Source organism: Ambystoma mexicanum, chromosome 1q, assembly GCF_040938575.1.
Source record: "Ambystoma mexicanum isolate Mex_15411 chromosome 1q, UKY_AmexF1_1, whole genome shotgun sequence".
NCBI classification, from domain to species: domain Eukaryota; kingdom Metazoa; phylum Chordata; class Amphibia; order Caudata; family Ambystomatidae; genus Ambystoma; species Ambystoma mexicanum.
In genome coordinates, this window is record NC_090922.1 from 919,434,452 (window position 1) to 919,459,268 (window position 24,817).

A 24,817-nucleotide genomic window follows, 5' to 3' on the forward strand; every position below is an offset into this window, starting at 1 on the left:
TCTCCAACCTAGGCCTCCATATCGCTGACACCTATACCAGCGTTAATCCAGACATACCCTCATGGACATCCTCTTTATCGGTCCTTCACCAGACCTATGGACTCCTCATATGGTCTGTGTGCCCTCTCCTTTCTCTTCCTCTCCCATTAATGGTGGTACCAGAGGCATTGCTGGCAGTGGGGGGGGGGGGTGAAGAGTTATAGCCCCAGGTTTTTTGGGTGTAGCTCTGGATAGAAGCTCAGGGGCTACAACCAAAAGGCTGTAGCTAGCCCGTAGTCCCGCCAATTCTGACATTAACTTACCCCCTGAACTTTTCCAGGCCCAACAACACCCCTGGGTGGCACCCATTCGAAGGCCCTCCTGGCTCCCTTCCACTCCTCCAAGGTCATGATTATTTTTTACCTGAATGGCACTGTCTTGGTCCAAGGCCATCAGGCCAACCTCCTCCTCTTTGATAGACACTTCCCGCACCTTATCAATTTCCTTTCGTCTCCTGCTGTCCCTTCATCGGCTTCCTTGCCTCCTTCCTCTGCCACCTCTCTGGCACCCTTATCCTCCTTCTTGGCTACCTTGCCTTCTCCTCCTTCCTCTTCTGCCCTCCCTTGGGCTCCTTCTACAATTCCGCAGGGAGTACCTCTGATTTGTACCCCTCACGAGAAGTCTTTCAAGGGTGGCAACTGTACCCGGAGTGCAGGTCCTTTAAGATGTGGTAACAGCATCTGAGATGGATGGGGATGCAGATCTTATGCCAACATCAATAATCAGACCAACTCAAGGCAAAGGTTGAAGCTGTTTTAATAACAAGTCTTTAAAACAGGGAGCACAACGGACATCAACGGACACCGCACAGACTTATCTCAACATAATCATAACAAAACATTGCCTTTATTCTAAATATTCATCATGAGTGATGTCAGGATACGTGGCAAAATAAGAAAACCTACTAGGGATTGTGGTTGGTCAATGGGGAACATCTACATATACTTTCTATGGGCTACAGGAACGTGATTGGATCTCTAAGGTTAGGTGGGCAACTAAGCCAATCCCAAGTGCAAGTCATCTTCCGTGTCTTGAAAATATACAACATATTATTGGCTTCTAAAGCTATAGGGTTCCTCAATACAAGGCCCTCTACAATTGGTTGGCACGCTTGTAAGCTTCTGGAAGATTCCACATGCTAGTAGCACGCAACAGGGACTCCAGGTGCTGAGGGGTTTGGCTTGGTCATGCCTCTCCACCCAATTAGCCAAACATCCATCATCGTTCCTACGGTCTGCCATTCAATTAATACCTTTGAACTCGGCCTTGTAGAGGCTCACTGCAATTGGGAATAAAAGGGAGTGAAGCATGGTCTTATCTTCTGGTCTCGGTGTAGCTCGAACCAAATTCTATTCTCATTTGATCACGTGACTGCAGACCACATTTTCAAGCTCTTTGTTGTATTTGAATACCATTAAATGAAGAAATCTTTGCACCCTCAATGTTTTGCATTACACCCCAAATGGAAGCAGAGCTCACGTCTCACATTTTTATATCTTCTTGAGTACATGGCTAGGCTCTGGGTGGCCCCAACTGTTGACACTGGGCCAGGCAAGCCTTTCTTTAATCTTCCTTTGCCATCAGCTATTATTCTGCTGCACCACACTTCCAATTCTTCCATTCATGGGGTGCAAGTTTGCTAAAGTGTGTTGTGGAACATCCAAATTCTTTCTATGTATATACATATATACAATGTGGTGCATTGCCACAATCTATTCACTACGTTGCCAGCCATATGATTACTCTGTCTACTTGCGTTACTGCATCTGTACAATTGTAAACTGGTTTTGCATTTTCTTCGGTGCCTCTCCGCACATGCATTCTTCATTTCAGGGGCGAAATGTTACCTACTTCATTACTTTGACATCAAGTCTATAGGGTCTATATCATTGCTTCATTTATATCTCCTCTCTGTGCGTCACCTCTACTTCATGTGATGTCACCAGTACTTTCTTTCATTCATTGTCACACTTCTTCTGGAACTTCCTTTAGAAGATCATCATTTCTTTGTTGCATTGTCACTGGTCTTGCACATGTCGCAATCTCTGGCTGCCAACATATAGGCAAAACGGGTGCGCAACTTCCTATGGAGGTACTTGGCTCCTCCTCTACACAACCTTCTGCACTTGCCACTCTCAATTCTCGCTCTGCTGTCAAACACTCCTCTGATATGTGCCGTCTTCTGAAAGAACTCGACCTTGATGTTCTCTGTCTCACAGAGACATAGTTCACGGCCAGTTCTGTCACATTTTTTTACTCTCTCCTCCCTGATGGCTACAAGATCCTCTCTGCGCCCAGATCCAACCATTCCTACTTCTATCATTCATATGCAGGCCTACTCCTCCATTGAATGACTTGTCTGCAGGCTTTCTCTCTCTCATGGCCGCTCTAACACTGTGGCTACTATCTACTAGCCACCTGGTCAGATAACCTCCTTCCTCTCTGAGTGGGCGGACCGCTCCTTCTACCCCCTCCTGGCCTCAACCACACAACTCCTGCTCCTTGGAGACCTCAACATCCACATGGATGCTTCCTGTCCCTCCTCTGGACTCTTTCGCGACCACTGCGACTCTCTCTCTCTCTATTCTTCCCTCTGGCCCGACTCACTCTTCAGGGTGCACTCTGGATGTTCTGATCTTCTCAGACCTCCCCCCTCCAACCCTCTCACCACTCCTCTCTCCTGGAGTGACCACTTTCGCCTCTGCTCTCATTTCTCTCTGCCACTCAGGCTGAGCCAACCCCCACACTGCCACCCACCTTCTCAGTCATCTGACCCTTGAAGCTTGTGTCAGTTGAGGCTTTCACTTCCACTTTCTCTCCACCTTCTGCACCTCTGGTTGACTCACATCCTGACAAAGCCCTCTCCAAGCTCAGCTCTTCTATCTCTGATACTCTTGATGTACTTGCCCCTGTCATGAAGATCCACTTGAAGCCCAAAGCCAAGTGCAACTCCTGGTACGACTCAGTCCTCGTCATCCTTAAACGCAAGTGTAGCGTGGCTGAGAGAAAATGGCTGGCACCTTGTGCATCCTCTGACAAACTGGCCTGCCGCCTGCTCCAAAGGCAATACTGACTCTCTGTCCTCAGTAAGAAGAGATTTCACATCCTAGCCTGCATCTCTGCAGCATTTAACAACTTAGCTGAACTCTTTAAAATCTGCAAGGAGCTGGCCAATCCTGCTGCAGTCTCTACCTCTTCTGTCCCCTCCCTGGCTTCTAATTTCATCTCTAAAACCCAGGATATCCTGCCCACCCACCCATCCTCTCCTCCTTCTGCCTATGCTTTCTCCTCTACCTTTGGCCTCTCTGCGGCCACCTCTCCTCTGACCATCTCTGCCTTTCCTCTTTTCACCCCTCACAAGGTTTCTAGACAAGTCTGATCTATGAAAGTCTTCTCAAAATAGTTTCTTACCTATTCTTCCAAAACCATCAAGGACCATATGGCCATCCTTGTTCCAGTTTTGGCCGACTTCTGCAATCACTCTTTCGCCACTCAAACCTTCTATTCCCCCTGAATCACTATCTTGTGCACCCTCTTTTCAAGAAACCCTCAAGATGACCCCTTCTGTCTGGCTAACTATCACCCGATCTCCATTACTCCTTTCCTGTGCAAACTCTTGGAAAAGCTGCCCATCTTCCAGCTTAATCTTCACACTGAATCTGTTGGTTGTCTCCATGACCATCAGTCTGCCTTCAGAGCTGCCAGAAGCACGGAAACTGCTCTCTTGAACATCCGTCAAGCCCTTCTCTATTCCCTTGATGGCAATCACCCCTCTGTCCTCATCTAATGTGATCTCTCTTCTGCTTTCGACACAGTCAACCATGCCATTCTGCTCAACCGGCTCCGTGATAACCTGGGTATCACTGATCAGGTCGTGGCCTGGCTGACCTCTTTCCTCTTGGACCGACCTTCCCAGTTCCAAATTGGATCCTTCCTCTCCTCTATCTCCCTCTCTACCTGTGGTGTTCCCCAGCGGTCTAACATTTTTCCCTCGCTGTTCAACCAATACCTGGCACCTCTAGCCCACCACATGCCGCTCTCTGCGCTGATTTAAAGTGCTATGCGGATAACATTTAGCTCGGTTTTAGGCTCCCCTCTATCGTCTCTTCCCCCTCTCTCATCCCGGACTGTCTGTTTAACATCCAGGAGTGGTGTGATGCCAATGAGCTCTGCCTTAATGCCAGTAAGACAGAGATCCTCCTCATCGGCACACCTGCCCGTTCCTTTCCTGTCACTTTCTGGTTGGCCACTCTTGGTCCTCTTCCTGCTACCACCTCTGGAAGGCTAAGACAAACTGGCCTGCCGCCTGCTCCAAAGGCAATACTGACTCTCTCTCCTCAGTAAGAAGAGAGCTCACATCCAAGCCTGCATCTCTGCAGCATTTAACACCTTAGCCCAGTGGTATTCAAACTGTGGGTCGCGACCCCCTAGGGGTCCGCGGGTGCATCCCAGGGGGGCCCTGAGAGCTCAGCATGAAAAAAGATTTTTTTTTTTTTTTTTTTTTTTTTTTTTTAGATTGGAAGAAATGGGCAGGGGTGGCCCACATGGGCGGGCTGAAGCATGAAACTGTCTCAGGCAACAATGAAAAAGTGGCCCACAGTTGTAAATGGATATTCATTCCTTTAGTCACAGACTGGGCCTCATTACTACTATGGCGGACCAGTAACAACGGTGCTGGTAAGCTACCGGCACCGTTGCTACCGTTCCGCCATAGTAAGAGTTGTGCTCGTGGGTGCTTGACAGCCCCCGCCAGGTCTGACCTCAGCTCGTCGGATGCACCGGCACCGTTATTAACGGTGCCGGTGCATCCGAGCTCCCCCTTCCCATTTGAGCCATATGGGGCTCAAATGGGAATGGGGATCTACCGGCACCTTCGAAAGGGCAATTATCATGTCCGCCTAACTCGGCATGACCTAGTAATTGCCCATTCGCGGGTGCCAGACCCGGATGCAACTCCAGTGGCAGCCGTGCCGGTTTTACCGGCACAGCTACCGCCAGAGTAGTTATGAAGCCCACTGTTTCAATAGTACCCAAAGGGGTGCTTTGTGTTAAAATGTAAGTAAATTGTGATATATTCAGCAACAATGGTCAACATTACTAACTGCATAGTGGCCCCTCACCCATTATGGAGGAGCTAAGGAGCCAGTCCAGTGAAACAGTGAGCACTCCCTCAGCTGCTTTATCCAGCTAATGGAGTGCTCCTGGGCTGGCTGAACTGTCAAAGGGAAACACTGTTTCCCTTTGACAGTTCAGTTTAGTTCCCCAGCCGCACATGCTCACTGAGCCATGCAAGTGCTGGGGCGTTTTGCTTCGCCAGCATTGCATAGCTCATTGGAAATGCTGGCTGGGGCACTGCATGTCTGTATGTCCGAGGGGGAGCTCCTGCGCCTCCTCGCACATACGGACAGAGCAGCTGGAGCAGCACCCACACACAGGCCAATGCAGAAGGTACGTTTATGTTCATTGTTTTTATTTAAACATGTGTATGGATGCGTTATGAGTGAGTGTATGGTGATGGATGCTCATGTGAATGATAGAGTGATTGCTGTATGAATGTGCAGCGCCTTGCATATACACATAATCATGTTCATTGTGTTAGGACCAGTGGGGCCCAGGGGACAGGGATGGTATCTTTTTACCGGACATCTATCATTCAAAACCCTCTGCCTTGTCCACAAGGCTTTCTGGGGCCTCGGTCCAAAATACCTTCAGCTATTCCTCCGCAAATACCTCCCCTCTCGAGCTCTTCACTCCTCTACCTCCAACTCCCTCAGGGTCAGTCGTTTATCAAAGAAACGAGCTGGGGGTAGATCTCCGTCTTCGGCTGGGGCCTCCCTCTGGAACAGCGCCCTGCCACTCTAAAACTTGAGGAGAACCATCTTTCTTCCTGCACTTATTAGACCTACCCTGTCTGCTGCCTTAAACGTAGCACTTGCAAATTGCTGGCTGCACTACCACTGTTTGTTGCCTTTATTATTTATTTATTGTTATTTATCTGTTTCTCCTCTGCTTCGCACTTTCCACTTCTCCCCCCTTCCATGCACTTTTCCCCTCACACTTGCGCGTTCTCAATGTCACTGGGCCTAGTAAGATCGCTGTTTTATTCTCCTCTGTTCCCCTCCCTTGCCTTGTCACGCTCTGAAACACTTGTGTACGAGCGCGATAGAAATAAAATATCAATGCCTGCCCCCTGGACTCCCAGCAACAATTGCAAACTGTTTGGCTATTTACCCATTTTTTGTTAAAAGTATGCTCTACAATGCAACATTTTAACCTATTATTTAAAAAAAAATTCACAGGGGGAAACCCCCCCGAACCTCCCCTTAATGCCCCTCCACTTAAAAAAGATTCACCAGCCGCCACTGGCCCTCAGACTGTGTTGGGAACGGGATGGGGGAACCGAGGGACTATGGTGGGAGCACAATGGGCGGGAACCATGGGATAGTGATGGGAGCAGAGTGGGGAGAGCCCTGGGTGTGTGATGGGGTGGGGAGAGACCAGCGACTGGGTAGGAGTGGGATGAGGGAGCCCAGCGACTTTGATGGGAGCAGGTGACGGCGCGCAATATATACTGTCCATTTGGCATTTCTGGGGGGTCCCGACCTGCCCAAATTTTGCTCAGGGGGGCCCTGGCCAAAAAAGTTTGAAGACCACTGCCTTAGCCAAACTCTTTAAAATCTACAAGTAGCTGGCCAATCCTGCTGCAGTCTCTACCTCTGCTGTCCCCTCCCAGGCCCTCTGCATGGCCCTGGCTTCTCATTTCATCTCTAAAACCCAGGATATCCTGTCCACCCACTCATCCTCTCCTCCTTCTGCCTGTACTTTCCCTTTACCTTCGGCCTCTCTGCGGCCACCTCTCCTCTGACCATCTCTGCCTTTCCTCTTTTCACCCCTCACAAGGTTCTTAGACTAGTCCGATCTATGAAAGTCTTGTCAAAATAGGTTCTTACCTATTCATCCAAAACCATCAAGGACCATATTGACATCCTTGTTCCAGTTTTGGCCGACTTCTGCAATCACTCTTTCGCCACTCAAACTTTCTATTCCCCCCTGAAGCACTCTCTTGTGCACCCTCTTTTCAAGAAACCCTCAAAACGACCCCTCCTGTCTGGCTAACTATCGCCCGATCTCCATTACTCCTTTCCTGTACAAACTCTTGGAAATGCTGGCCATCTTCCAGCTTAATCTTCACACTGAATCTGTTGGTTGTCTCCATGACCATCAGTCTGGCTTCAGACCTTCCGGAAGCACAGAAACTGCTCTCCTGAACATCCATTAAGACCTCTCTCTACCCCTGATGGCAATCACCCATCTGTCCTCATCTAATGCGATCTCTCTTCTGCTTCGACACAGTCAACCATGCCATTCTGATCAACCAGCTCCGTGATAACCTGGGTATCACTGATCAGGCCCTGGCCTGGTTGACATCTTTCCTCTCAGACCAACCTTCCCAGTTCCAAATTGGGTCCTTCCTCTCCTCTATCTCCCTCTCTACCTGTGGTGTTCCCCAGCGGTCTAACATTTTTCCCTCGCTGTTCAACCAATACCTGGCACCTCTAGCCCACCACATGCCGCTCTCTGTGCTGACTTAAAGTGCTATGCGGATAACATCTGGCTCGATTTTAGGCTCCCCTCTATCGCTTCTTCTCCCTCTCTCATCCCGGACTGTCTGTTTAACATCCAGGAGTGGTGTGCTGCCAATGAGCTCTGCCTTAATGCCAGTAAGACAGAGATCCTTCTCATCGGCACACCTGCCCGTTCCTTTCCTCTCACTTTCTGGCTGGCCACTCTTGGTCCTCTTCCTGCTACCACCTCGGGGAGGTTAAGAACCTCGGGGTTTCCTTCTCTTCTCACAACTCTGACATCTCTAAGAAGTCAAACTACCAGCTACGAGGTATTCTTCCTTTCCTCACCTTCCCCCAGAAGCTCATTGTCTCCAGAGCTCTGGTTCTCTCTAGGCTGGACTACTGCAACAACCTCCTCCTAAATCTTCCTTCCTCTACTCTTCTTCCTCTACAACCTATCCATAATAGGACTCTGAGACTTGTCTTTTGGATCAAGCCCAGGGATTGTATCTCTCCAGCCCTGAAATCTCTCCATTGGCTCCCATTGGCTGCAAGGATCAAGTTCAAGACCCTCTGCATTATCCACAGGTCCTTCTAGGGCAGTGGTCTTCAAACTTTTTATGCCATGGCCCCCCTGAGCAGAAAATAAATTGTTCGGGACCCCCCTGCCCCGCCCCTCTGTGTTGGTGTTATTTTTTTTTTTTTTATATAGAGGGCTGCAGAATGCGTGGTGCCATAATTATGAAGGGATATGCTGTTGGGGAGACATTTCAAGACACTAGGACAATCACATCCAATCCAAACATAGAAACCGTGCAAGTAAACACAAAATTCTCCAGTAGGGCTTTTATTTTCTCAAAATACATTCCTATTAGTATATTCAGCAGAAGGCAATTTGATTTTACAGAGCAAGCACTAATGGGAAGGGTGGGCCTGTCTCTCTGCAGAAAGTGAGTCAATGTGTGGCTTTATTTTTGAGACCGCCACTCTGAGGTTGTCCTCCACTTCCAGCCTTGTGCGGTATTTAGTTTTCAGTACAGCCAATGCTGAAAAGCCTATTTCGCACAAGTAGGAAGACCCAAAGGGTAAGAGAGACTGTATAGCAGACCTTGCCAGTGTAGGATACTCCAGGATTACCTTCAGCCAAAAGTCACCCACTGCAATGTTCCTAAATTCAGATTGCAGAATAGTGTCCGACTGAACCTCAATCAGCTCCTCCAGGGCATCAAATGGAAGATGCACCACCTCCTCTGCCAGAAAAGGCTGCATCACCCAGTCATTAATGCCAGCATTTTCTTCAGGGAAGTATTTATCAAAGCTGGACCTTAATGTTGTTAGGTGACTTGTGATTGGTTCTAGGACATGCAGCAGGTTCTACTCTGTTTCCTCAATTGCTTCTGCAAGCAATGGGAACTGAACTGCTACCCCAGCTCCAATTGTTCGTTTCCAGAGGTCTAGCTTCCTCTTGAAGGCAAATACTTTTTTATTCATTGTAAATGAGTTGGCATTTGCTCCTTGCAAAGACATATTGAGGGTATTTAGCTTATCGAAAATATCAGCAAGGTATGCCAAGAGCACAAGCCAGCGGGGATCACACAGATGGTTTGCTTTGCCAGTGTCCACATCCAAAAGGAATTGCCGCACTTCATTTCGGAGTTCAAACACACGTTGCAGCACTCTTCCCCTGGACAGCCATCTGACTTCTGTGTGAAAGAGCAAACCATCATGTTCTGACCCCATTTCTGCACACAGAATTGCAAAGAGACGTGCTCTTGTTGGCTGTGCTTTGATGGCATTAACTATTTTTACAGCTGAACTGAGTACATCAGAAAGTTCATTGTCCATATTCCGAGCAGCAAGCGCTTCACGGTGAATTATGCAGTGTGTCCATACAACATGTGGAGCGACTGCCAACACTTTGGCCTTCAATCCCGATCTATCTCCACACATTGAAGGGGCACCATCTGTGCAGATTCCTACGCAGGCTTCCCATCTCAAACAGTGGCTGCTCATAAAATCATTTAAAATGTCAAACAGTTCTGATGCTGTTGCCCTGGTTTTAATGGCCTTACAAAACAAAAAGTCTTCCAATATTGTAGTTGCCCCACAGTACCTTACATAGGCTATTAAATGAGCCTCTCTGGATATATCTGTTGCCTCATCCAACTGTAATGCAAAGAGACTCGTTTGCAGCTGTGTGATTAACTGAGCAGTGATATTGTCTGCCATCTCAGACACACGTTGGCTGATGGTGGTGTCTGACAGAGGAATCATTTTTAGCTTGTCCGCTACACTTTCAGCACCCATTCTCCTGCACATTGCGATGGCTGCTGGTAGAACGACTTTCTCAGCATCGGTGAACGGTTTTTTATTTTTGGCAAGGAGGTAGGCAACATCATAAGATGCCTTCAGTGCACTGGCTGGAGTAGAAGCAATATTTTGCACTGTACTTTTCTGCTGACTGATGACTTGTAACTTGCGAGCAAAGAAGTCTCTGCTCTTGCCAATGAGCTCCCCATGTTTTGTTTCCAAGTGGCGTCTTAATTTGGCTGGGGCCAAAATATCTCCAACTCTCTCTTCAGAAATATATTCCTGCTCGAGCTCTTCACTCCTCCAGCTCCTTGAGGGTCAGTCGCTTCTCCAAGCAAGAAGTTGGGGGCAGGTCTTTCTTCGGCTGGCGGCTCCCTCTGGAACATCCTCCCTGTCTCTCTTAATCCTGAGCAGAACCATCTCCGGTTCTGGAAGCACCTCAAGACCTTCCTCTTTGCTTCAGCCTCTCTCTTCCTCTCCCCTGCTCATCTCCTGTCTGATAATGCACTGGTTACCTTTTGAACTTATTAGACACCTGTTGTCTGCACTTTTAGCACTTGCCACCTGTTGGCCGCTGTACTTATTGTTTTTGATCCCATGTCCGGCACTTGACCTGCTCCACTCCCCCCTGCACTTTTCCCATCCCCTCTCCCCAGCACTTGCGCAATCTCAATGTCACTAGGCCTATAAGATCGTTGTCTCCGTCCTCACTCTCCCTTGCCTTGTCGCGCCTTGAAATACTTGTGTATAGGCACGTTATAAATGCCATATCATATCATGACTCTTCATCACTCCTTCCTGTCTACCTGCCTCCTCCTGCTTCTGCTCCTTCACACTACTGGAGCCCTATCTGTGGAATCCCCAATCCATTCATCAAATATATGCATTCTTTAGATCTATTGAAGAGAAGGATCAAGCTATATTAGTTGTCAATCCAAATTGGTATCTTTAAACTCCTTGCTGCATCCACCTAATTGTGATTTAAATGTGCCTATATACATTGCACTTGTAAATAATAGTGCATGGCCTAGATGCTTGCCAGATGTTTTATGTTCTCCAGTCACAAAGTGTCCCTTTTTGTACTGCTAGGTAACATCCTCACCAACTTGCACTCTCTCATTCACATAATCAGTGTCATTTTCTAAAGGTGCCCTGCTTTGGGATGTCCTTTACCATCTTACCATTTATACATCTTATGTACATCATTTCTGGAAAGTCTTTGTAAGAAAAAGTATTCAGAATGGGAATCCTTGTCCAGGAAGTTGTTACTGTTTATAGTAACGCTCAAAACAATGGAATTGACTATAGATAGCAACAATGTGTTCCATTATAAGCGCACACCAATTGACAATGTCTAAGGTACCTGACATGTTATGGAGGTGGCTGGTATAATCTCCCATCCATCCATCTGATTTAGTTGTACTGCCTGATCCTGACACATAGTTACAGATAGGTGTCTAATTGGATCACCAATGCAGAAGCCATCTAATGTCTTGATTAATATAACATAATTGAAATTGAAACACGGATTAAATAACATGATTTGGCTATAGTGAAAGTGTACCTAGTCCCTCCAAGGGAGCAACGGTATAATATTAATAATCATGCTGCGAGCCATTGTAAATGGGAGTTGTGGCAGTCTTTCCGATAAGTGGGGCACTTGCACCTAAAGCAGAGCAGGAACCTGTACTCAATTTGTAGTAGTTGGAGGCTATAATTAAAGGGTTGTCCAAAGCACATGATTTTGATTTTATTTGGTTATTCATAACGTGCTTAATACCAAGAGGTTTATACGTGCAGACCCGGTAATCAAACCTGTGTTGCTCTGCGTCATCTTGCTTCCAAGGCGAGCATGTTGTCCCTGAGCTATTGTCTCGAAATGTTCCTCTTTTCTTTGCAGTAGATAGAAAAGCAAAACGTTCTAGTGTGCTACCAAAGCATGTGCTAACACCAAACTATTCCATATACAATATGCTGGCATCAAGCTGATGAACATTTGACCTACTTTCATGGTTTTGAACTTTAATAGACACAATAGTATTGTCCTTATACTGGCATTGTACAGGTATTTTTGTAATGTCATCTGTGCTGATGTACATAAAGTGATGTGAGAATGGATCCTTGTGTTAATCTATGAAGGCTTTTAAGATGGTTGTTGTGCCTGGACTCTGATGCATATATTTTGCTGTAAAGAGTGTGCTATGAAGACACCAAGATGTTGAATTTTGGAAATCAACACTCTTGTAAGTTATGTTATGTTATTATGCTTTCATATTTTCACATCACTATTGTAGTAGTTATAGAATGGCTAGGCTTGTCTGTAGAGTGGCGTACTGTGACCTGAGAAAGCAAATCCAAACCTCAGTGTACTGGAGGAAAGGGAGTAAACCAGGGAAAGATAAGATGATAGGAAAGTGGGATTCAAATGTCCCAAAGAACAGGTGGATGCAGAAGGTTGGGAATGTTCTGTGGTAGCCTTGTGTACCAGTACAATTAAGTTGCCCATAGTTCTTCTGAAGTGAGAAAGGAGGGTAATGATATGATATGATGTGTCATTTATAATGCGCCTGTACACAAGTGTTTCTGGGCACGGCAAGACAAGGGAGGGAAGACAGAGGGTGGAAAAGGCAAACAATCTTACTAGGCCGTGTCTCATTGACAACGTGCAAATGCAAGAATGAGAAGTGCAAGGGGAAAGGGAGGGGGGAAGTACAAGGGAGAGAGGACACAGGGCAGCAATGCTCTGAGTATGTGTAGCCAGGGCAGCTCAGCTCTGGGTAGTGCAAGGAGACAAGGGACTGTAGGGTTACAGATACAGCCCCTAAGTACATGGTAGGCCCAGAGGCAGTGCAAGGGTGTCTGATCAAAAAGAGCCTGGTACCCAGTGAGGCTATGAGGGTAGTCCAGCCTAGAGAGAAACAGGGCTCTGGAGTCAGTGAGCTTCTGGTGGAAAGTGAGAGAGGGAAGAGTCCCTTTGAAGAGGTACAGCTGGTAGCGGGATTTCTAGGCAGCGTCCGAGATGTGAGGAGAGAAAAAGAGTGGAGTCGAAGATGACACCAAGGTTTTTTGCCTCATAGCAAGGCGAAGGAAGAGAGCCCAAGGCGTGTGGCCAGAGTTGGAAATGGAAAGCAGTAGCCGGGGTCCCAAAGTGAAGGATCCCCGTCTTACTGGCATTAAGGCACAGATTGTTGGAGGTGCACCAATCCTGCATCACAGATAGACAGTCAGCTTTCCTTCAGGTTCCCCTCAGGCTCCACTCCTCTCTCACTCATTCCTGCGTGTCATCTGCATAACACTGAAAGTTAGAGGAGAAGGGAGGGATCAGGTGGGCTAAAGGAGCCAAGTAGAGGTTGAAAACCCCAGAAGAGAGGATAGAGCCCTGGGGAACACCATAGGTAGAGAGAGAGTTGGCAGAGAGAAAGAGTCCAAGTTGGACTGGGGAGGGCCAGTCCAAGAAGAAGGGGATCAACCACTCCAAGGTCTGATCCATGATGCCCAATTTTTCACAGAGTCGATTGATCAGGGTGGTGTGGTTGACTGTGTCGAAAACAGCGGGAAAGATCAAGGAGGATGAAGGCAGAAGGAATGCTGGACTCAAGGTTAGAGAGCAGATATTCACGGTTGTTCAGGAGAGCAGTTAACGTGTCTCTGGCAGCTCTGAAGCCAGACTAATGGTCATGGAGACAACCAACAGATTCAGTGTGCAGAGTAAGCTGGGAGATGGCAATTATTTCCTAGAGTTTTCCCAAGAAAGGGGTGATGGAGAATGGGCAGGTAGGATTGGCAGGCAGCTTCATGAGGAGGGGGTGCACGAGGGAGTGCTTAAGTGGAGAGGGGAAGTTCCAGTGGTGAAAGATTGTTTACAGAAATCCTCCAAGGCTGGAGTGAGGGTTCAATAAGGTCCTTGATGGTCCTGGAGGAGCAGGGAACACCTGTTTGGACAACACTTTCATAAATCAGACTTGTCTAGAAACCTCATCAGGTGTTGTCAGAGACAAAGAGGAGAAAGGAGGAGGAGGAGAGGGAGAGATGGCTAAAGGGGGGCAGAGAGAGAGGAAGAGGTAGAGGAAGAGGGGGTAGAGGACAGGCTGGTCTGTGTTTTAGTGGAGAAGTGAGAGGTCAGAGCTGTACAAAGCTTCTGGGAGGGAACAGGAGAGGTAGAGAATGCAACAGGATTGGCCAGTTCCTTGCAGATTTCGGCACCTGTTGTTAGGAGCCACAGAGACGCAGGCTTGAATGTGTGCTTTCTTCATGGACAGGACAGTGAGTCTGTATTGCCTTTGGAGCAGGCAGCAGGGTTGTTTGTCAGAGGATGTGCCTGAAGCTTTCCACTTCCTCTCAGCCACCCTGCTTTTGTGTTTCTGGACGGCAAGGTCAGAAACATACCAAGTGTTGCACTTGGAGGTAGGCTTTAATCGTAGTACTTAAGTTACTCTCATAGCTGGATTGTGTTTTCAAAGTCAAGTTTGAGGATTTTATAGAATATGTACTGTTGGATGTTTGAGAGGGGTCGAGAATTTGCTTCTGGGAGTTTGGTGGTTTATTTGCCCAGGCATATTCAGAACATAGTACCACATATAAAATACCCAAATGCTGATTCTGTGCTGCAAAGTGTGTGTCAAGAATACCCTAGTCTAAGAATGTGTCCTGTATAAAGATGAATTTTATTGTTATCAGAAGATATAGGAATGAGATGGCCAAACTAATAATATAACGATAAAAGCCTGTCTTTTTGATCTAAAGTGCTTACTATTGGGAGCTTTCTCTGAGTTTCATGCTAAACTCGATTTTTGTTCACATGACTAGATAGTTCCCAATATCAAAAGAGAATGTAGAACAACATTTGGCGCCTATATATGGCTTTATATTTCTCTTCAGAATTAGTGTGGCACTAATAAAATACACATATAATAGCCCACTCTAAGAGGTTTCTAAGGAACCCCACGTAATCATGTACGTTCCTGTCCTGATTGCCTGGGGCACTGGTGCCTTTAAGAGACTCATCTCCTGTGCTAAATACAGCCTAAATAGGTCTCAATCCTTATATCCCAGGTGATGTATTACCCCAGATATACAGAAATCAGAAGTTGAATCAAAGTTCATAGTTATAACATGTTGTGAAGATATACATAACTGATAGTGATGACATGCTAAATTTCATAGCCAACATGCAATACATTGTTTGAGGTTTGCTGTGCCAATTAAGATGTGACACATATGAGACACTTAGCTAGTTGCAGAACCATCCGTTAAAATGATGATACGGCTATACAAACAGCATAATACACAAATCTTCGCAATGAAGCAAGTGAAAAGTGTAAATAATAAGGTTTAGTAATTCCATGCACAAAGCAGAAGCCTTTGTTTGAAGTTTAAGATAAAACAGTGTTGAGGTCTGGAAAACAGGGAAAGGTGAAAGGAGTCTACCAAGATTAAAAAAATCACTGTTAGTATGAAGAAATAATTATATTAGGAGGCTCTAATAGGAAGAGCATCCAGTGGATGAAGATGAAGGGATTCCCCAAAGGTGAGAGAGAGGCCCCCACATGTACCATCAGCCAGGGAAGTGAGAGAAGTTATTAATTAAGGGCAATAAATTGTATGTTGAACGTCTCCAAATGTACCGAATGGCAAAGAGAAGAGAATATTGCCTGAAATACAGACAGGGATGTGAAAAGTGAGGAAAGATGGTGGTGGAACACAGAAAAGGAGGGAAGATAACATTGGGAGAGAAGGAGGAAGGACAGAAGGTTTGAGGGTGCGAGGAAAAGGAGCTTCTGAGTAAAAGACAATGGGCCTCATTACGAGGTGGGCAGTAAGGGATACCGGCACCAATTATTAATTACTAAAACTCATTCCGTCTCCGCCCTGGTGAATGGAGCAATTACCGGTCCATTCAAAGGTTGGCGGGGCCGGTAATTCCCCATTCACCAGGGCCATTCCCATTTGAGCCCCCATAGGGCTCAATGGGAATGGGGATGGCGCTAATAACAGTACCGCAAATTGCAGTACCGTTATTAGCTCTAGAGTCTCTTTGCGGGTCCCGTCCTTAACGCCTGAAAAAACAGGCATTAAGGAAGGACCCGCAAAGGGAACTCATAGTAGGGTGGTAAGGGATTACCAGCACCGGTGCCCTTACCGGGGCTGGTAATCCCTTACTGCCCACCTCGTAATGAGGCCCAATGCATTTATATGTTTGGATATATAGTGGGCACGGAAAAAGATTGTGGCCACTGGCCAGTATTGTGCTAAAGTCCATGGCTAGTGCCTGATCAGTGTATATAATATACAGTGGACATGGTTGAAAGCTGTATCCACTGGTAAAGACCAACACCTATGGTTCGTTCCTGTAACTACATTTTCCTTGAATTTTAAGGGTTTTGTTATTCAGGCAAAACCCTTAAAACAGGCATTAAGGAAGGACCCGCAAAGGGAACTCATAGTAGGGTGGTAAGGGATTACCGGCACCGGTGCCCTTCCCGGGGCTGGTAATCCCTTACTGCCCACCTCGTAATGGGGCCCAATGCATTTATATGTTAGGATATATAGTGGGGACGGAAAAAGATTGTGGCCACTGGCCAGTATTGTGCTAAAGTCCATGGCTAGTGCCTGATCAGTGTATATAATATACAGTGGACATGGTTGAAAGCTGTATCCACTGGTAAAGACCAACACCTATGGTTCGTTCCTGTAACTACAGTTTCCTTGAATTTTAAGGGTTTTGTTATTCCATAGATTTTTAGATCTCTTTCATACCACTCTATATTTTAAAACACTTTCAACCTATCGCTCAAAGACGTTCATCATTTGCAAAAAATGATTTTGTCCTTTTTTGACAGAGGTATTGGTATGTATAAAAGATTGCAGGCTTTGATAACTCACAGTGTTTTTAGTCAACACGCAGTGAGATTAAATTATTTGCTATGGACCACACACTATGGTTAAGCAGCATGCTTCAAGCCCCTTGTTTATGGCCCCTTGTTTATGACCAGCTGAAAGAATAACATATGCCCAGGTACTTTCAGCACCCATAGAAAAAATCAAAATATGGCACCCATGAATATATGCACAGTAAGTGACCCTATATTTTAAAGTGAAATATACAAATGTAGTTCAATTGACCTTCTCCTTAGAAGCAAGTGCGTAAGAAAAAATAGCATTGAACTTTTAAAAAAAGTAATACACACCAGAACAATAACCTGAGAGAGGAAATTTTCCAATAAATATGCTAGCAAAGTATAAAAGGTGCTCAACTTTTAAACCCAGCAATCTGTAGTGAAATAATCTTTGGAAAACAAAAGCCCAATACAAATAAAGTGCTTGTGGTCTTGTGGGTAAGCATCTGCTCTTGGAACATGACACTATTATGACATATTTGGAACAAAGAAAACACACAGCACTGTTGCTGTAATAATATATATTTTTTTATTATTGACTGGGAGACTGCAAATACCAGAATTCGATTCAGCAAAAGGCAAAAAATGGTCTCTGAGTGCAAATCTTTGAAGGACATGCACAGTTTAATAGAATAATAATTTGATGCCCATTCAGTCACCCATCCATGCAGTAACCGAAACTGACCCTACTTAGCTTCAAAGCAAAGAAAGGTCCGGCCTGTTTCTATAACTAATCTTGTAACTTTGGCTCATTTATCGGGCAACATGGCCTGAGGAGGCTGGCCACTTCCTCACTTTGAAAATAAGCAGTGTCTGTCCTGGTTACTGCATGGATGGGAGACCTGGATGGCAATTGGTTTTCACCCCCGACATCACTATAACTGTAAAAATATCTTTAAAAAAAGAAAACTGTAACCACAGGTACTGAACTACACATACCCTCGGCTATCCGTAGTCCTTTATAGCCTCGAATATAGCCTTTGAATTTGGACCTGGCTTCTCAAAAGTTAGGTTGTCATGTGAACATTTCTAATTGTTACTAGCACAAGACACTGTGGATTCAGCCTTGGTGGAATTTAAAGACACATTTACTAGAGTATCCTCTTAAATATGTTCCATTTACGTAGGGTTTATGGCCTTTGTTCTGTAAATGTAATGCGTTTTCATTTTAAAAGCCAAATTAATATATCCACTCCAAATGGTCATGGCAATCTCTGTGAGAATCAAGCTTCCCCTTAATGTGATCATGTATTCAGTGCTAAAATAGAAGAAATTAGTTTGTCAGAGATTTCATTGAAATGCTAATCAGCATTGCCAAGTCCCACATTATAAAATAGTTGCTATCTTATACATACAAATAATAATAATCATCAAATGTTTTATTCGGCGTAAGCCATACAACCATGCATTAAATAAAAAGAAGTTTACAGATATACAATTGGAATTCATCATAAATAAAAATAATATGATAGCAAGAACAAAATAGCCTAAAACCTCTTTAGAAAACAGATCACACAGAAAATAACAATACACGAGTTCTCTGTGCAAAGGAGAACAAGTACAATATTAATTGCAGTTATGTAGGTTAGTTCATTAACTACACAAGCATCTTGACTTGTTCTATGGTTTTACTAAGGGCATTAACCAGGCCATCTCTGCTCAACTAGGCAAGATGTATGTATTTGGCTACCAGGTTCACCACCAGCTTTTTGGATGTACATTTGCAAGAAGCCATCATTACTCCTTGGACACTCTTTTCTTCTCTTTCAATGTCTGGGTGCTCAAGGGATACTCACTGGTGAGAGATTTCACTCTTGGTTAACACCCTTATTTTTGAGAGCTAATGGAAATGTTACCATTTTCAAATGAATTAGAAATCTCAGGGCTAACACCTGCAAAAGTATCCATCTTGTTTCACAAAAAACATTACTAACATAATGAATGCCTGTCTTTCTACAGCAGAGAATCTGATTGGTGTGTTACAGTTTATGTGCAAAGTGTTCATTTTCTTCTATTTCCCATTGTATTCATGGAACCTAAAATAAAACATTGTAGCATTTGATTTTGTTTATTAAACCCAATTATTTTATGCATACACAAATTAGGAAGTAAGTTTGAAAGTCAGATGCCTTGGTAGAATGAAGACTGAAATCTAACTATGCATAGTTTTATGAGTAATGTTTGTTTTTTCTTGATAGGACCTAAAGGACAAGATGGATGAACTCCTGCCACTCATCCCTGTTCTTGAGCAGTACAAAACCGATGCCAAAATAATCACCCAGTTCAAAGAGGAAATACGAAATCTATCGGCTGTTCTCACTGCAATTCAGGAAGAAATTGGAGCTTATGACTATGAGGAACTTCATCAAAGGGTTCTAGGTTTAGAAACCCGATTGAGGGACTGCATGAAAAAGCTAAGTAAGAAACCAATTTCCTAATGCTTCATTTATAGCAGTGTATTAATACATCCTATCTGAATGCAATGAAAAAGCACTTGTCTGCAGCGTGTTTGATGGATTAATAGAGTGCAATAAATAACTATCCAGATGCTTTACAGTGGCATCCAATTGAAAAGAAAATCATATAGACATACATTTTTGGATGGATTTTTATTTGTGATACAAAACTTTTACTAGTTTGCTTTCTGGAGTATTGTGTTTTCTTCCAAAGAACAGGTTTGATGAAAAAGTATGTTTTCAAGGGATACTAATAGCAATATACCCCATTTGGACTGAGGTACTAACAGTGTCTTTGGGTAAGTTGGGAAATTTCTTCAGCGTTTCCAAACTGAAATTTTTTTATAAACAACAAGATGGCCATCATGGAATGGGAGAAGGGACAACATGTAGAAGGTAAAGGTAGCAAAGTTTAATCCATTGTTTAGAGGAGACAAGAAGTAGAGGGTGGTCTCATGAGAAGGCTTGCGCAGTAGTCCAGTAATCCAATTTGTAGAGGGCAAAGGTGGGAATTATTTGGTAAAGGTAAAGGTTAAAAGGTGACAGGTTATATGGATTTTTTAAGATGGTAGCCCTGGCAGCTGTAGCATTGTTTGTGTTGCTGTTTTGACATTTCAGGTTGCTGTCAAAGAGACCACCCATATTGTAAGGCTTGGGAAATGGGATAAGAGATCAGGGGCAACACATACAATAGAGGATGTGAGGTGTTTGCCAATAAAGGCTGGGTAAATGTTACTGACGATTTAGAGGTGTTGTTTATCAAGCAATGTTGCGTCATCAAGTGACAGATGGTGGTAAGGCAGTTAGTGATGTGACTGAAAAAGCTCTGTGTTGAAGGCCGGGAAGGACTAAGACCTTTGATAAACATGGCAAATAGATATCAGAATCCAGAGGAGGAGTTGATTTTGCAGAAAGATGATTTGTTCAGTTGAAAGACGAGCAAGCAAAGGATGAACCCTTGCAAGAACCCCCCTCAGAGGTGGTAGTGGAGAAATTGTCAGTTATGAGACTGCCCAAGTGATGGTAGTTTACCTAAATCCTAGATGTCACAGTTTGAAGAAGAAAAGGCTTGTCAACTGTATTAAATGCAGCGTGGCATTGATGAATTTAGAAAATTAGGTAAGTTTGGTGTTTGCAGAGAGTCTGCTCTGGAATCATGATTGGAAGGGCTCAATGAGTGTTGGCCTAAAGGTAGTCAGTGATGTGGTTAAACACCATTCATTTGAGACAATATTAAATAGTGTGAAAAAAGAGATGGGTTGATAGTTGTCTAGGTGTTAGCGTCAGCTCTGAGTTTCTTCAATGCCGGCATGATGCTAGCCACCTTGAAGCAGCCTTGAAAGATAACAGAGGGAAGCGAAAGGTAGAAGAGAGTTGGGGCAGATAATGCTGGCAGCTCTTTGACCGTTTGTGCTGTGAACGGGTCAGCTGGAACACCAGATTTGTTACAAGGCTTAAAAATAGTTGCCAGCGTAGTCAGGTTGTTGGTGGGAAGGTGAAAGGTAAAGAGTGTGTGAGAGTATGGGTGGTGGAGGGAAGGAAGGAGAACGGGTAGAGGCATTGGCAGACAGTGGTTCCTGTATCTTTACGATTCTGGAGAAGTAGAAAGCAAACTCATCAAAGTGGGGAAGGGAAAGAGCAGAGTCAAGTGTGTCAAGCATTGACTGGAAAGGCATGGACAGATTATGAGAAAGAAAGTAAAGAGAAGGAATGAGGTTAGTGTAATGGTTGGGCATGGCTAAGTACAGAGGAGTTGTGAAATGGGAGCCACTTTATTTGTGTTGGCAAGAAAGGATGAACGACTTGAATGAAAGTCTCAATAGGGGGCCATAGAGTCTGGTTTCAATATTTGTTTTGTGATTTTAATAGAAGTGGAACGGGAACATGGAGGAGGGAGTAAAATGCAGCATTCAGGGGGAGATGGGTCATTGGGAGGGCAGATGAGGTGAGCCAAGAGTAAAGGAAGATTGACACAACTGTGGGATGGCAGGTTATGGAGGTGTACCAGACAATGGTCAGAGAGATTGGAGTCTGTCTAGAGTTTGTAGGTTTTGGTGATGTTGGCGAGGTGACTGGGATACCAGTTTAAAGAGATATGTGGAGGAGGTAAATATTATAGAAGAGGTCGAGGCTGCCTGTGGGAAGTGACAAACCTGCTAAATGTTACAGGCCTGGTATGGTGTTTCTTTGCTGGTGTGCATTTGAACTCTAAGATCTATTTAATTAATTCTAATTTGTTCAACCTCTGCCAAAAACATACATTTTCCAATGTACTTTACTGTTGTTTTAATTTCCAATTTAGCAAAAACTATCCTAGTTATTAGTCTCTTAGGCATTTTATATATCTGCAGACATTTTTGAAGAGATATTCCAACATTAGAATTTTTTTTCACAAAACAAAAAATAAAATCTACTTATGTCTTGCAATATTATCATATGTGTGCACAGAACATTTTTTAGGTTCCTTGGATGATTTGTGTGTGTTGTGAAGAATGTACTATTTATTCTTAGATTTCAAATAGATATTGTAAATTAATCTTACACAGAAATAGTTAGGAAGATTGAGAAATGAGTGCAGATATGTTATCAATTTTTTTTTACAATTTAATGTTTAATATTATAGCAAATTCTTGTATTATTGTATATACAAACATACATATGGTATGTGAAGGACAGCTCTCAGATAACGCAACAATGCAGGTTCTGAGGCCTTTTTTTGGACTAGGAATATTATGCAGATATGAAACAAAGAACTGCACCTCCAATGAAGATACCTATGGGACTTTGAACGCTAATGCATTGTTTCATAACTGCATGATAGTACCAGTTAGTTCAATGAAAGGTATTTTCAAACTAGACTAACAGTGCAGAACCTTTCTTGGCACGAATAATGTGCACAAACACACCTAATGTGAATGATCCCTTAATATGAAGTGGGTTTTGTTACAAACATGATTTTGTTTGCTCTAAAATATAGGAAGTCACTGACAATGAAAACATCACTCTTGTGTTTCATATGTTTTCATTCAGTCCTTTTGTTAAAGTATTGCTTCCAGGAAATATAGATTCATGACCAAAACATGGGATCAAAAGGTAAAGGTTGTTTTATGAAAAGATGACTTAGATTATGGGGCTCATCATGAGTTGGGTGGTATCCTGACTGGGATACCGCCAAACTTTATTTGCGATAGCGCTCACCCATCCTGCAGTATTACTGCTGGATCACAGGTGGGGCACTATCCGTTATTCCCCATTCCCCATTGGGTCCATTTGACACAATGGGGAATTTTTGGCACAATTGCTGCTCAGTAGTACTGTTGGTGGTAAATACGCCAAAAATTGACATTTTCCCAGTGAGTTTATCCCCAGCTCTGAAATGGGGGTAAATTTGCTGGGCTCGAGATTGTGCATAGTGGTAAATGCGGCAGTAATTTAGGGAAGGACCAGGCCAACCAAATGACATATGGGAGCCAGTAGACTAACATGTATAGGGTCTGCTATAGGGGGACTATCACTCAACACCCAATCTCAGTTGGTGGTAGGTTTTCTGGAGCTGGGTCCAGGTTGTGACATCATTGTGACGCATGATGTAGTAACAAAAATGATATTAACGAAAAGAGGTACTGGTAGGTCTGCAGATTGGCCTATGTGAGGTGTAAATTAATTAAGACCCTACTCATGGTCCAAACCTGTATAATCATAAAGGTTAATGCTTCTACATATAATTGTATACATCTCAAAACAATACATCAAAGAAAACATTAGAGCTTGTTGAAATTGAAACACAGCTTTATATCAGAGAGTTGTGCATAAAGTAAAAACCCAACATGTGGGGGCATATACATTCAATAACGCAATGTATACCTTCTTAAAAATAAATGTGAAATCCTTCAAAACATGTGTGAAAACAATGATGCAGGAAGAGAAACCTGCATGAAAGAAACAAAGCAAGTCTAAACCGCAACAAAGGGTTATTTACCATTAAAGTACTCAATTTGTCCTATTTAAACAATCAAAATAGGAAATCAATTCAATATTTCTCACAGTGTTGTTACATCAAATTGAAAACATGAAAAAATAACAAATACTTTTATTCAATAATGTACGGTCATATTCAATAGAAATGAAATCCCAAGGTGAAAGTTATTGTACATTGAGATTGGGTCTGCCAAAGCATGAGGGGGAAAAAGAGAACAGAAAGTCAGAGGAGCTTCTGAAGGAAGTATCCTTGCCAACTAGTGGACAGAAATACAAGAAAAAAAGAGGTCCATGCTGGATGAAATATTCTATAGTGGACCTCCAATCCCTTCTTAGCAGTAATGCGTTTCAGCGGTACCAAATGAGTGGAAAATTACTCTTCACATCTGAGTGCTCCGCCTTCATCAGGGCAGTAGGTAGCAGGACCCTATATTGTGAACATGAAGGAAAGAGGAAAGAGATAATTTATTAGAAAAAAAGGGGAAAGGGGTATGAGGAAAGAAGATTGGGGCTAGAAGGAAGTGGACATGGTGTAAGGAATGATATATACAAAAGAATTTTAATGTAGATAGGATGTAGTTATCTAAATGCAGAACAATGAACGTGGTCATGTCTGCAGAGTACCTCAAAGCCATGTCTGGATGTCCTAACGAAATTGAAAATGATTCCAAGTCATTTACCTTTGAACGCGGCCCTATTAACTTTTCTAATAAATGGACCAATAGATCAGATATTCTAAATGTATGTAAAAACATTCCTGCACTACGCATATTGTCTACCGTTGACTTCAGTTTTGTTGAGGCTGTGGACCTCCCGGGTGGCAATTTTGTATGGGTCCACTGCTCCACTACTGATGTGCCAGCATTAACACAATGTCACTTTGGGGTCCATCAAAAAGGCTGAATTTATAGTTGATGATACTATTCACGTTGCTAGTAAGGAAGAAGGGCAGGCTGAGCACATCCCAATGCTCATTATGAAAGCTAGCACGCCAACCAGCGCCATGACCACAGAGGATGCCAAGGGCTGGGATTGGTTCAACAAATTTCTGACCAGGCAAATGACAGAGACCAGAGGACCCCTGCTGGCGATTAGTTAGTATACCAGAGGCTTTACACATTTACTAGATCCCATGCGTTCGCTTAGTTGTTTATCAGAATTTTATATCCTGTTCTATCAGAAAACCTGGTACTGGCATGGCGTACTGTGTGGCCATTCATGGAGCTGCGAAAAGCAAACCTTTTGATGTAGAAATTAGAGATGCCAATTGACATATTAGATGCCAGCTTAGATATGCCAAGGCAGGGCCGGAAGAGTGTGGAATTTGTGAGGCACAAGTCAGGCTATTAAAAGGGATTGTAAGAAATGACTTTGGAGAAGGAGGCATTCAGAGACAAATGCAAGATGGCAGCAAATATTTTCTGCTCTCTGCACAGGGCAAATCGGACCCATCTGGCAAATACTGTGGCAGGCAAGAGGCAATAACAGACATGCTGTGGTTAGCCCCAAAACAGAGCCTGAATGGGTCTCCTTTATATGGGCCAGATATGATTCTGCAGGTGAATCAGAAACA

The 24,817-nt window shown here is 44.1% G+C and overlaps 1 protein-coding gene across 2 annotated transcripts in view; it reads left to right on the forward strand.

Annotated features, from left to right (window-relative positions):
- Positions 1 to 24,817, forward strand: part of OLFM3 (olfactomedin 3) — an 886,642-nt gene that overhangs the window by 771,276 nt on the left and 90,549 nt on the right. For both annotated transcript variants that reach the window (XM_069641559.1, XM_069641558.1), the window contains exon 4: positions 19,009 to 19,228. In XM_069641559.1, coding sequence (XP_069497660.1) covers positions 19,009 to 19,228 — 220 coding nt within the window. The remainder of the gene's footprint in view (positions 1 to 19,008; positions 19,229 to 24,817) is intronic.